This window comes from Mesoplodon bidens (assembly GCF_964165515.1).
Source record: "Mesoplodon bidens genome assembly, chromosome: 3".
Lineage (NCBI taxonomy): Eukaryota > Metazoa > Chordata > Mammalia > Artiodactyla > Ziphiidae > Mesoplodon > Mesoplodon bidens.
Genome location: NC_138178.1, coordinates 92,516,293 through 92,530,081, shown reverse-complemented (window position 1 = coordinate 92,530,081; position 13,789 = coordinate 92,516,293). Strand labels below are relative to the sequence as shown.

Sequence of the window (13,789 nt, the reverse complement as noted above, 5' to 3'; positions counted from 1 at the left end):
TTTTTAAAATTTGGAGGATGTGTGGATCATATAACCACCCTATTGGGTTTTTTTTAAATTAATTAATTTATTTATTTATTTATGGCTGTGTTGGGTCTTCGTTTCTGTGCGAGGGCTTTCTCTAGTTGTGGCAAGCGGGGGCCACTCTTCATCGCGGGGTGCAGGCCTCTCACTATCGTGGCCTCTCTTGTTGCGGAGCACAGGCTCCAGACACGCAGGCTCAGTAATTGTGGCTCACGGGCCTAGTTGCTCAGCGGCATGTGGGATCTTCCCAGACCAGGGCTCAAACCCGTGTCCCTTGCATTGGCAGGCAGATTCTCAACCACTGCGCCACCAGGGAAAGCCCTATTGGTTTTGAAACAATTCCTGAACTGACATTTTATGGACTTTGGAATTAGTCATTAAACAAAACTTTATTTCCTGGGTATTGCTTGGGAAGAAGTTTTGTTAAATAATCTGAGTGAGGAAGTACTAAATTCTTCAGAGATTAGTGCCTTTATCTCAGAAGGGCTCCCTCTTGTTATGTGGCATAGATATGTTATTCACAAAGTGACTGATTGACAATATTTGTCTTCTTCCATTCTCTTTGTCAGACCCTCTGTTTTGATTCCTCAACTATTTTTCATAACTGTACATCCTGTATATGTCTCTCCACACCCACAGGGAGTGAGATAAGTTAGCTGTTTATGTAGTCGGAATAAAGTACAGCATTATATCCACTGCGTGGAAAAAGCCCTAGAGTGAAAACTATATAACACTCTATTAATCAAATAGATTCGAATTACTATGTTACAGAAACACATACGAAGATTCAGTCCTATTCTCCAATGAATTTCTCATCTACTCTATAACAAAACTGTCACTTTTTAAAATGTTCAATGCCTAAACATAAATTTCCAATTCCTAATGCTTGTGTTCCCAAATTAGTAAAGTGTAAAAGTACCTTCATTGGAAATCTGAAGATATTTAGTAGACCATGACTCCAAAAGAATGCTTTACATTTCATACCATATTGTTCAGATTCTATTTAAACCTCATCTTTTCCTTTTCTCATTTTATTTAATCATAGTAAATATAAACCTGTGTATTTATTTTTTACCCACAATTTAAGTTTGACAGGTTTGGAAATAACTTCTAAAATCGGTTCACAGAGACTGATGCTGATATCCAGGAAAGCTCTGTGAAATAAGTGGCTTTGGACTTCCCTGGTGGCGCAGTGGTTAAGAATCTGCCTGCCAATGCAAGGGACATGGGTTCGAGCCCTGGTAGATCCTACATGCTGCAGAGCAACTAAGTCCATGCGCCACAACTACTGAGCCTGCGCTCTAGAGTCCACGAGCCACAACTACTGAAGCCCGCACACCTAGAGCCCATGTTCCACAACGAGAAGCCACTGCAATGAGAAGCCCGTGCACCACAACGAAGAGTAGCACCCACTCGCTGCAACTAGAGAAAGCCTGTGCGCAGCAACGAAGACCCAACACAGCCAAAAATAAAATGTAAATAAATTAATTTATTTTAAAAAAAGAAGCGGCAGGCTTCCCTGGTGGCGCAGTGGTTGAGAGTCCGCCTGTCGATGCAGGGGACACAGGTTCGTGCCCCGGTCTGGGAGGATCCCACATGCCATGGAGCGGCTGGGCCTGTGAGCCATGGCCGCTGAGCCTGCGCGTCCGGAGCCTGTGCTCCACAACGGGAGAGGCCACAACAGTGAGAGGCCCGCGTACCGCAAAAAAAAAAAAAAAAAAAAAAAAAAAAGCGGCTTCATGCTAGTTACTTCAAATCATGAAATAGTGTCTTATTACAAAACTATATTTAAATGAAGAAAATGTGGTAGAACCATTAAAAACAACTACCAGAAAAACTGGAAAATGAGTCTGAAACTGGCTTGGATAAAGATGACATGAAAGAAATACAGTTCTTAACTCTTTTTCATGTAGTACTCTATCTTGTGACTGTCATGAGCAAATACACTAATTTAAAAATCTAAGCAATTCTTCACTGCTTCACTATCCCCGGCTTTAATGAGATATATAACACTGTGTAAGTTTAAGGTGTACAACAGGGGTCCCCAACCCCCAGGTTGCGGACCGATATTGGTCAGTGGCCTGGTAGGAACCGGGCCGCACGGCAGGAGGTGAGCAGCGAGTGAGCGAAGCTTCATCTGCCGCTCCCCATTGCCTGCATTACCACCTGAACCACTCTCCCACCCCCCGCCACCGGCACGCAGAAGAACTGTCTTCCATGAAACTGGTCCCTGGTGCCAAAAAGGTTGGGGACCACTGGTGCACAACATGTTGATTTGATAGCTACACTCTTCTCTAAGAAGCTTTCAACATGGCAGAGAACTTGACAGTGGGCTTCCCTTCAGACTTGGTAGGTTTCTTGCTGCTAATCTGTCTCTCCTGACCACCTCAGTCTTCCTTTCTCTTTCCTGATAATTTTTTTTTTTTTTTTTTTTTTTTTTTTGCGGTACGCGGGCCTCTCTCTGTTGTGGCCTCTCCCGTTGCGGAGCACAGGCTCCGGACGCTCAGGCTTAGCGGCCAAGGCTCACGGGCCCAGCCGCTCCGCAGCACGTGGGATCTTCCCAGACCGGGGTACGAATCCGTGTCACCTGCATCAGCAGGCGGACTCTCAACCACTGCGCCACCAGGGAAGCCCTCCTGGTAATTTTTTAGATGACTTTGGTTTACCTTTCTTTTTATCTCAAAGTGTAAAGTGTAAAAGAAATAAAAATACTGGACATTTCTGGGTTGATTCTTCTTCCTTTGTTTTTCTCTGATCTTCCAGTGTTGTAATATTATATTACATATATTATATATATATATTATATATTATTTTGAATAATATATATTTCGAATATTTCGAATATAGCTTGCTTCATGCTGTCCCTTTCAAGTATTTTTAGTTTATATGCCCATTTTTGTAGTTAAAAGAGATTAATACAAAATATTCTAAGGCTAAATGGCATCATGTCACCTAATCTACTGATATACCATGAGTCCTTAAACAAGTCAAAGTATTCCAAGCCATCAGGGAAAAAAAGGAATAACTTTTGGTCAATCAATGTTAATTCTGTTTCTATAAAGCTCCAAACTAGTTCTCTTATAGGCTTTACCAATTGCCTGGATAGTGAAAGCACATGTGCTCCAGGTCATCATGGGGATTCGAGGATCCATTTCATCAGGAGGCACTTTCAATCCAATTCTATAAATTGTTGTGGCAAAGAGAAGGACCATTTCCTTGATGCTATTAGAATATTTCATCCTAAAAATAAAACAAGAAAAATTTATATTGATATAATGGTCTAGTAAAAGGGGCTACCTACTGAGAAGTCCAATTAAGTACCAAAGCAAGAATTTAACTCCTTTTGACAAAGTAAGCTACCCTTTGTCAAATTAGAGATAAGAGCTGCTGAAGATTTATTCCTTAAGAAAAAATGGGAAAAGCAGAACTGTAACTCCTACAGGTAGAAAAATGTCTCCAACAAACCGGTAATGACCCAGATAACTTCTTACAAAAGACGCAGTAAATGTTCACAGCAGAAAGGGTCCAGGTCCAAATTAAGGAACAGATTGGAGAGAGGATTAAAACTCAGAGGAAACAGATCTGACGTAAGTTTTAGTGTATGGATAAGGGACCAAGAAGTACTTCTGTGCTGATAGGGGTGTGTTTATGTCTGTGTGTGTATATAATAATACATGTACTGGCAATGATTATTTCCGGTTTCCTGAACTTCTATTTGTTGCAAGTAACAAATATTTTCAGTAGCAATGGGATACAAAATGTAAACAAGGATCACAACTAGAAAAATGTACCTCAGATAATATTCATTAGCTAGTAATATGATTTGGATATATTATATTTTTCAAAGTGCCTTCACATAAATATCTTTCCATTAACCTTATGAGGTAAGTTAGGAGACCACTGTCTCAATCTTACAAACAAGAAAATGAATTGTGGTAGGGTTGGAGTGACCTGAGACTTTTCAGAAGTCACAGAGCAAGTCAGATGTGATTTTAACTTAAGTCTCTTAAATTCTGTTCTTCTTGTAGGTTGGACTATATAAAAATAGTATTTTTGTTGGTCAAAAACAGTTAATTATAGGCATGGTTCACCCTAATACATATTAAATACATATTACTCTAATATCTCAAACCACTTAATTTTATTAGTACAAATAAAATTCTAGGGAGAAAGCAACAAGATAAAAATGGGATAAAGAAAACAATTTTTACAAATAAAGCAAGAAGGAAGGAAAGAAGAACTGTTCTTCACTCTTATTTTCACAACCACTTACAAACTTCTCTTGTTTAGATACTTACGAAGACTGAACTCCAAAACTCAGAATAGAATGGAACTCAAAAGTGGAATCACCCATTCCTTGATCAAACAAGACTGGAATTGTTGGCTTTTCTCCTTACAAATTAAAAGGAAAAAGAAAGAAAAATCACAGGAGTTTAGCCTGACACACACTTTTCTAGCTTTTGTAAATTATATATGATCATTTTAGAAAACTTAGAAAATGTTACTAAGCAATAAATAATCATTCACAATTTCTCCACCTAGATAACCAGATGGCATTAGGGTGATATTCTTCTGTTCTCCATATAAATGTTACATGTGTAGATTTTTTTTTAAGAGGGACAACATCTCTAGTACTGTTCTGTATCTTGTTTTTTCACTAATAGATCATAAATGTCTTCCACATCAGTAACTGACCCTCTATATTTCTATTTCTAGCGAATGCATAGTATTCTATTAGTAAGGCAGCATGCGTTAGTGAATAAGAACAAGGATCTGGAGCCAAGCTGCCTGGGTATGAATCCTAGCTCTGCCAGTGACTGTTACTAAGACCTTGGGTAAATACTAAACCTCTTTGTGGCTCCATTTCCTTATCAAATTAGAATTGTTATTCCCGTATGTGAAATGACTTGTTTTTTTCTGGTGGCTCTTGAGATTCTTTTCTTCATCTTTGGTTTTCAGCAGTTTGGGTATGACCTATCTAGGTATGCTTTTAAGTTTGAGGTTCACTGAGCTTCTTAAGCCTATAAATTTAAGTCTTTCTCCAAGTTTGGAAAGTTTCCAGCTATTATTTCTTCAATATTTTTTCTGTACCATCCTTTTTCTTTTCAGGACTTCAATGACACAAATGTTGGGTTAAAGGGAACAAAAAAAGGTTCCATATGTCCCTAAGGATACTGCGTCGCTTTTCTGCATCACTTTTCTGTCCATTCTTCATTGTGTAATTTCCCCTGATCTAATTTCAAATTCACTGACTCTTATCTGACCATCTCCATTCTACTACTGAGCCCATTCAGTTAAAATTGTATTCTTTTTTCTAATAGATTTAATTAATTAATTAATTAATTTTTTGGCTGTGCTGGGTCTTCCGTTGCTATGCGCGGGCTTTCTCTTGTTGCTGCAAGTGGGGGTTACTCTTCGTTCTGGTGCGAGGGCTTCTCATTGAGGTGGCTTCTCTTGTTGGGGAGCACAGGCTCTAGGTGTGCGGGCTTCAGTAGTTGCAGTACACGGGCTCAGTAGTTGTGGCGTGCAGGCTTCAGTAGTTGTGGCTCACGAGCTTAGTTGCTCTGTAGCATGTGGGATCTCCCCAGACCAGGGCTCGAACCCGTGTCCCCTGCATTGGCAGGCGGGTTCTTAACCACTGCACCGCCGGGGAAGCCCCCATTCAGTTAATTTTTTAATTCATACAGCATTTTTTCAATTCTGTTATCTCCATTTGGTTCCTTTTTTATAGTTTCTATTTTTTCCTGCTGAGAACTCCTATCTTTCCATTCACTTCATGAGTGTTCACCTTTATTTCATGTTTCATGATTATAAAGCTGCTTTATACTTTTTGTCTGAAAAGTTAAACACTAAAACATCTCAGGATTGGCAGTTGGTTGACTGTTTTTTTCCTTGAGAGTTGGTCAGATTCTCCTGGTTCTCTGTACCTTCAGTAATTCTGGATTGTGTCTTGGATACTTTGAATATTACATTGTGATTATATTTGAACATTACTGGTCTGCATTAACATTCTCTGGAAAAATGTACCTTTTTTGTTGTTGTTCTAGTAGGCAATCAACCCAACCCAAATTAGGTTCAACAAGTTCTGTCTCACTCCCTGTGAGTGGTGTTTCCAATGTTAGTTTTCAGAGCCTTTGCTATGCTGCTTGGGTCTGCCAGTATATGTACTACTCAGGGCTTAGTCTGGAACTTGAGTGGTGGTTTAATGCAGCTTCAGTCTCAAAGCTGTTGCTATGCTTCTTTGGGCCTGTTCCACACACGTGCAGCTTGGAGCTGAGCTCAGGACTTGTGTTTGTCTCAAAAGTAGGAGATTCCCTTCTACAGCTCTCTCCTCTCTGGGATTCCCCCCTATACTCTCTAGCTCCAAGGGGCCCTTTTTCCCAGTTCCTCTGGTCAAAATGACCAATTTCTCTCCGTTTTAGTCCCCTGTGCTGACTGGGGCTAACCTTGCGGTGAAGCTGTGAGGCAAAGAAAAAAATAATGAGGATTCACCCTGAAGTTTTTGTTATATAGTGGTCCCATTTCTCCCAGATCTTTTGGCCAGTAAGACTGGTTTTCTCTTGGAATTTTAGATATTTATGTGGCCACCATGGCAGTGCAGTTCCATGACTGGAGCTGGCCTTGGAAAAGAGCCAAAAGAGAGGGAAAAAAACACAAGTGGCATGGACATATATACACTACCAAATGTAAAATTGATAGCTAGTGGGAAGCCGCCGCATAGCACAGGGAGATCAGCTCGGTGCTTTGTGACCACCTAGAGGGGTGGGATAGGGAGGGTGGGAGGGAGGGAGATGCAAGAAGGAAGAGATATGGGGATATATGTATATGTATAACTGATTCACTTTGTTATAAAGCAGAAACTAACACACCATTGTAAAGCAATTATAATCCAATAAAGATGCTAAAGAAAAAAAAAAAAGAATTCCCTTTACACTCTCCAGCTCTGAGGGGCTTCTTTTATAGTCCTCTGGCCAGAAAGATGGCATCTCTCCTGGATTTTTTACTGTTCATGTCCACTGCATAGTTCTGTGACTCAGGCTACCCTGGGGTCAAAACTGGGAAATAAAGGAGGAACAAAAAACCCCAGGAAACTCACTGCCTGTACTAAACATTCCTCAGATTTTTACTTCCTCCCCAATCTGCCTGCCATTATTTACTTCTCTGAGTCTTTAGGTAGTCTTATCTCTCAATTGTGAAGAATATATAAATGGGGTAATAATTTCCAAATGTTTGTTGTTATTAATAACAACATATTAACAGTATTAATAATAGTTAACACTTATATAGTATTTACTATGTACCATGCACTGTTCTACTTTATGTAGGATAACTCAATCCTTCAATCAATGAGATAGGTACTATTATCATTCCCACTTTGCAAATAAGAAAGCTGAGGCACAGAGAGGTTAAGTAACTTGTCCAAGATCACACAGATAGTAAGTGATAGATCTAAGACTTAAATCCAAGCATTGTGACTCCAGATTAATTACTGTCCATACTGCCTCATAGTATGAAAAATTATTAAACGGAGTAAAGTGATTTAAGCCAAACTTAGCCTTGGCCTAAAAAAACCTCTATTTCCTAATATTTAACAAATCTGTATCTGCAAACCATATTTTAGAGCAATAAGTACTTTCAAAAAAATAAAGACTCTGACACTTAAATCTCACACAGCTAAATATAAAACAATTTTAAGCAAACCTTTAGCATGTTTCATATTATAACCTGTTATTCTGGCCAGAACAGTCTGTATCCATCGTGCCAGGGTCAAAAGTTGAGCAAGAGCTTCTGTATTCTCACTGAAAAATGATATTTAAAAATTATTAAAGCCATTGGCACAAAGTCAAACTGAAAAGCTGAATCTGTAGGGTCTTTCCATGGATAAATGGCTGTATGAAAAAGTCAAACTTCTCCAGATTAGCTTCCTAGGTCATAGAAACACATGTGTCTAAAAATGTAGTTTTGGGAGGGAAGAAAAATTTTAAAGTACAAAGAACAAGATACCACCCATCACCTGGAAGTAATAAATGTCAGTAAATGAAATCACCATTCTAGCTGCTAAAGTCAAAAACTAGGTATCACCACTGATATATCTGATTCCTTCACACCCCACATTCTAATCTATCAGCTAGTCTTACAGGTTTCATCTTCTAAATGTATTCCAAGTTGATCACTTCTTTCTATCTCCATCATTACTACCCTAATCCAAGTTACACTATCCCTCACCTGGACTACTTCAATAGACTGTTCTTCCTGCTTCCACAGCAGTGCTTCTTTATTATCTATATATTCATCACACAACCACCAGCAAGATCTTTTAAAAATGTAAATCAGATTGTATCACTTCCCTATCCAAAACATTCCAATGGTTTTCCATCACACATAAAATACAGTTCTAATTTCAAATCTTAGCTCATAAGCCCTTTTAGGATCTGGTTCCTTGCTTGCTCCATTCCAAGCATACTGCCTTCTTCCTGTGCCTTGAACCTGCTGCCTTCTTGCTTCACCTTCAACATGCTGATGTGCTCCTACTTCAGGGTCTTTGCTCTTGATATTGCCTGTGCTTAGCATTCTCTTCTCTCAGAGAGTAGCACTGCTTGTCCTTCACTTCATTCAGGTCTCTATCCAAATGTCACCGTCTCGGAGAGGAGCTCCCTGCTGACTCAATCTGGAGAGAACCTCATGCACTGGTCTGTCTCTAGCCCTTTATGCTGCCAATTTAGTTTTTCTCTGTATTTCTCACTACTCAATACTCTGTATTTTTATGTTTACCGTTGGTCTCTCCTCTCTGTAATATAAATTCCATAAGGGCAGGGGCTTGACCCAAACTGTTATTAACAACCAAGGGGGACCAGAAACAGTACTATTAAAAAGGACTATAAAGTAGAGATTTGCTTACTGAAAGGACAGCTTTAAGTGAAGTTAAATATACAATGAACTGTGTCAAAATTCACATTTCTGGGCACAAATTTGATCTAAGAATTTTTTCAGTTCTCAGAAATGAAAGTGTACTCTGGTTTGTTATGGCCAATTTTCTTTAAAAATGCTAGCATGTTATTCGTTTTGATAAAGTTTTTTATATGCTCTTAACTTTAGTATCTTAGGTTATACTCATGTTGATTTTCTAACAAGAGAGGCAAATATATTCCAACTATACATAAAAATGTTATATATAATTATGTATTTCAGATCCTAAGTAACAAAATTGTTACTACAAACTAAAAGTGTCACAGGGTTTGAAGAGACCTAGTTGTAAGGATCAGTCTAACTTTAGAAAGGACTGCCCTGAAGCAGCCTATTCTTAAATATATCAAGGAGGGCTTCCCTGATGGCACAGTGGTTAAGAATCCACCTGCCAAAGCAGGGGACACAGTCTGAGCCCTGGTCCGGGAAGATCCCACATGCTGCAGAGCAACTGAGCCTGTGAGCCACAACTACTGAGCCTGCGCTCTAGAGCCCGTAAGCCACAACTACTGAGCCCATGCATTGCAACCACTGAAGCCCGCACGCCTAGGGCCCGTGCCTGGCAACAAGAGAAGCCACCGCAGTGAGAAGCCCATGCACCACAGCGAAGAGTAAGTAGCCCCCGTTCACCACAACTAGAGAAAGCCCATATGCAGCAACGAAGACCCAACACAGCCAAAAAATAAATAAAATTAAAATAAATAAATAAATAAAAGATAAATCTTTGTGATGTCACCTTCTTCCTAAAAGATGACATTCTATGTCCCAATACACTAAATAGAAAACAATTCAAAATTATGTTTTCTAATGACATGGAATAGTAGAGACAGAGCAACTACTTAATGACGCTGATTGCCAAACCTACCACCTTTGAACTCCTATGTTGTGAAAACATGTTAAAAGTGTTTTATCAATAAAATCATTTTCTTTAGAAAAACTTAGGTCTATCACTACAAAGTCACTGAGTTAAAAAAACTGAAATAATAATAATAATAAATAGTACTGTTATCATCATGTAGAATAGTTAGAATAAAGAAATATACAATTACATGTTCTAGTTGTCATAAAAAACTAATAAATTTGCTATTAAATTCTATTCACAGATGGTCAGAATACAAAAGTTTAAAAACTTATTCTAAACACTAAAAAACTATCCATAGATGAACCTATCGTTTTTATTTACCTTTATAGTTAACCTTTTGTTCATGTCTCTACAACTACAGCATTTGGATCTTCAGAAAAATAGAATAAAAATAATAATACAAAGACCTGCAGGGCAACCAAACTCCTAATAGCAACTCTAATGCTGGCAAAGGACTATAAGAAAGGAATGGATCTTCTTTGCAACTTTCTTCCTTCTGTGAGTGCTAAGATGGAGATCAAAGTTCTATTGCTTTAATGGCTGTTGGAAGACAGAGGCAAAACGTGTAGACTTCAGTAAATGAATATTCCAGTTCCTTTAGAAACCAAAAATTGGGGCTTTTATCATATTTTTAAAGTTGAATACAAGTTATAAAATGAAAAAGTATTAACTAATAGCAAAAAAGAAACTAGTAATCTAATTAAAACGGTCACAACGAAAGGATTAAAGACAACTTAAAAAAATTAATCAAAACATAAATTAAAATATACCTGCTTATCCTTTGAGGTTGCAAAGGAATAATGGGGATCACAGTATTGCACAGAGACTTGCAAAGAGGGCAAAGATATTCTCCACTCTCTAAATCAAAAAGGTCAACATGAATGCGTTGCTGAGAGCTCTGCTGTACAGCTTCAAAATACCTGCAAAATTCCAAGACATAGGTCCATTCAAAACTACACATGTATCTTTGCTCTAATCCAAGTGAAAAAAATCTGGAATTTTTGCCTCAATAAACATCTTTAGAATCTACATGCAAAAATACACAACTTATAATGACAGAAGAAATAGGATGCCCATTCTTTTGGGGGCAAACTGGAGGACACATCAGGGCAGAAACAAATTTAAAATAGTTTTACTGAATTATAACTTGTCTGCTGCCTCAACAGCATGGAGATACAATACAGATACTACCTCCCTCAGTTTCCAATGACCAACTGAAGTAGTAAGGGCTATGATAGGAAAATTATGTATTTTAATCGGATGCCAAAAAGGTAAACCCTACACAAACTATTTCCCAGGAATTATATTTCTGAACTTTTATCTCTTCCAGATATACAACTAGAACTTCATGTCCCCTATTCTATCTCAAAGGTACTTTTCCCTCTATGTTTTGAGGGGAATGAGATTTTTATAAAGATTATTACTTCTTTTATACAAATACTGATCAAAAGAGACTAATTAGTTTGTTCAAAGCAAGTACAGTGAAGATTTTAAGTTGATAACTTTACACACCAATTTCTAAGGGTGATACTATAATAAGTATCATGCAAACAAAATCAGTAATTAAAACTGCTTCAATTATTCAAATAAGAAAAAAAGAAGACACGAGAAAACATGCCTTTTTGTGGCCTTTAGAGAACTTCAATATTCCTAGCTTCTTTCAAGAACATGTCAGAAGGACAACTTACTTCTGCCAGCACACTGCATGCATTACATGACCACAGCTTCCTGTGTAAGTTCCATATGCCAAGTCTGAATCCATGAAAAGTGGGTCCACGGTTTCTGATACAGAAAGACAAAAATATGAGGTATGTATTCATCTGCCCCACAATCATAAAAAGAAACCAAACAAAAAAAGAGGTTATCAGGTCTAAAATTCTAATCATAAACTTTCTTAGGAATGTCCAATAAAAGTGTCACAATATCATGGCAGTAGTATATATATTCTTAAGAGTAAGTAAAAAGAGGAAAATATAAAGCTAGACTTCCAGGTGTGATTAGTATGGATTAATGACAACTTCTATTCTTGATGTATATTTTATTTTAACATTAGGCTTTAAGCTGCATTATCTTGGTTGTTGAAGTGATTTTCTATGATTCAAGCACAGTTTACTTTTGTATTTTAAAAGTGATTTGACTGGGTAACTTTAAGGGATATTTAGGGGCAATATAATCTACTGGCTAAGAGCACAGACTATGAGGTTCAAAATCTGATTTCACCATTTATAATTTGTGCCTTCTGACAAGTTACTTAATTTCTCTGTGCCTCAGTTTCTTCATCTGTAAATGGAGCCAATACTGGTACCTAAATCACAGGGCTGTTATGAAGATTAAGTGAGTAAATACACATAAAGCACTTAACCAGTGCCTGGCATATGGTGGGTATTCATTAGATGTTAACCTTTTTTATCATTATTATTATTCCAAGGGTATTTAAAAAATAAAGCAGCTAACTCCTGATGTGATATAAGAATTACAACATATTACCTACTAAGTACTCCAGCCAAGAAAATGTTTAACAAGAACCTAACCACGTGGCAACAACCAGACAAATCCACAATGTAAGACACTGTACAGGAAAACTGGCCTGCGTTCTTCAAAAAAATTATCATGAAAAAAAATAAAAGGCAAGTGACTATTCTAGATTAAAACAGACATAAAATAAGCAACATAGGAAACATGTCTGAATCCTAAATGGAAAAAAAAGTCTAGCTAAAAAAAGACATTTTGAGGGCAGGTGGGGAAATTCAAATACGGATTTTATATTAGATGATATTACTGAATTAGTAATTTTCTTAAATGTTATACTGGCATGGTAGATATATAATAGATTATCTTTAGTTTTAGAAAATGCATGTGGAAATATTTAGGGATGAAATGTCATGAATTCCTACTTTCAAATGGTTCAGCAAAAAGAAAGGGAGATAGATAGAAAGAGACAGAATGAACAACATGGCCATGTGTTAACCAAAATTTTAAAAAAAGACAAAGGAGCCAATATGGCATGTAAAAATCTAGCGTCCATTTTATAAATGGGTAAAATGTGATCTGACCAAATAAGGCTAAATACAATCTCACTCCCAAACTTCTTTCAGATAGTATTTTTTCTAATTACACAAGTATGAAAAGAAATGCTCAAAAAGACATTTATTAAACAATACATACCCCCTGAGAGTTCTATGGGTTTTCCCCTGTGCTGGGTTAAGGCGGTGGATTTCTGGACACAGGCCGATAATACCATGGCATTATTTTCTATTTTCACCTCTTGTTCTTCTTGGCAGAGGATGCATGTCAGCACCTCCTTTTCAGTAACAGATGGACCCCGTTTAGGACCCAAAGCAATTTTACAGTAGTCACTGACTGCTGGGGTGCTACCAAGAGAAACGACCAGAAATGAGGACACATGTTTTGGTCACTTGTCTTTATATTTTGGTAGATTTTAAGTAACTTTAGGGCAAGAACTTTAAGAATAAAAATAAATAAAATAAAAATTATATTTAGCGATATTAGCTTAAAATCTTCCCCCTTGATTTTTCTGACTTTTATCAGTTAATTTGCTTACTAGAAAATACATTCTGTGTTGGTAAGTGCAAAAAGAGAAAAAGCAGATCACAAAGTAGAATGCATATTATAATTATAGCTAACTTACTGTACCAAGAAGCTGTGAATCTGTTTTTTCTGATTATAAAAGTAATACATACTTATTAAGAAATTTTGGAAAGTCTAGAAAAGTATAAAGAAGAAAATAAAAAGCATCATACTCTCGCAACCTAGAAATAATGACTTGTACATTTCCTTCCAGTCTGCTTTCTATTTATAACATTTTTTACATAATTAAGATCACATTACATATACGGTTTGTGTCCTGCTTTATTCACTTATATCTTAGCTGTTTTCTCATGTCATTAAATTTGCTTCAGAAACATTATTTTTAAATGG

The 13,789-nt window shown here is 37.3% G+C and overlaps 1 protein-coding gene across 2 annotated transcripts in view; it reads right to left on the bottom strand.

The window, feature by feature from the left end:
* The window catches only part of UBR1 (ubiquitin protein ligase E3 component n-recognin 1), a 159,926-nt gene that overhangs the window by 31,699 nt on the left and 114,438 nt on the right, over nt 1-13,789 (bottom strand). For both annotated transcript variants that reach the window (XM_081229400.1, XM_081229401.1), the window contains exons 30-35: nt 13,016-13,221; nt 11,539-11,632; nt 10,621-10,770; nt 7,726-7,823; nt 4,323-4,416; nt 3,116-3,264 (exon numbers count right to left, since the gene is read on the bottom strand). In XM_081229400.1, the coding sequence (XP_081085526.1) occupies nt 3,116-3,264; nt 4,323-4,416; nt 7,726-7,823; nt 10,621-10,770; nt 11,539-11,632; nt 13,016-13,221 (791 nt within the window). The remainder of the gene's footprint in view (nt 1-3,115; nt 3,265-4,322; nt 4,417-7,725; nt 7,824-10,620; nt 10,771-11,538; nt 11,633-13,015; nt 13,222-13,789) is intronic.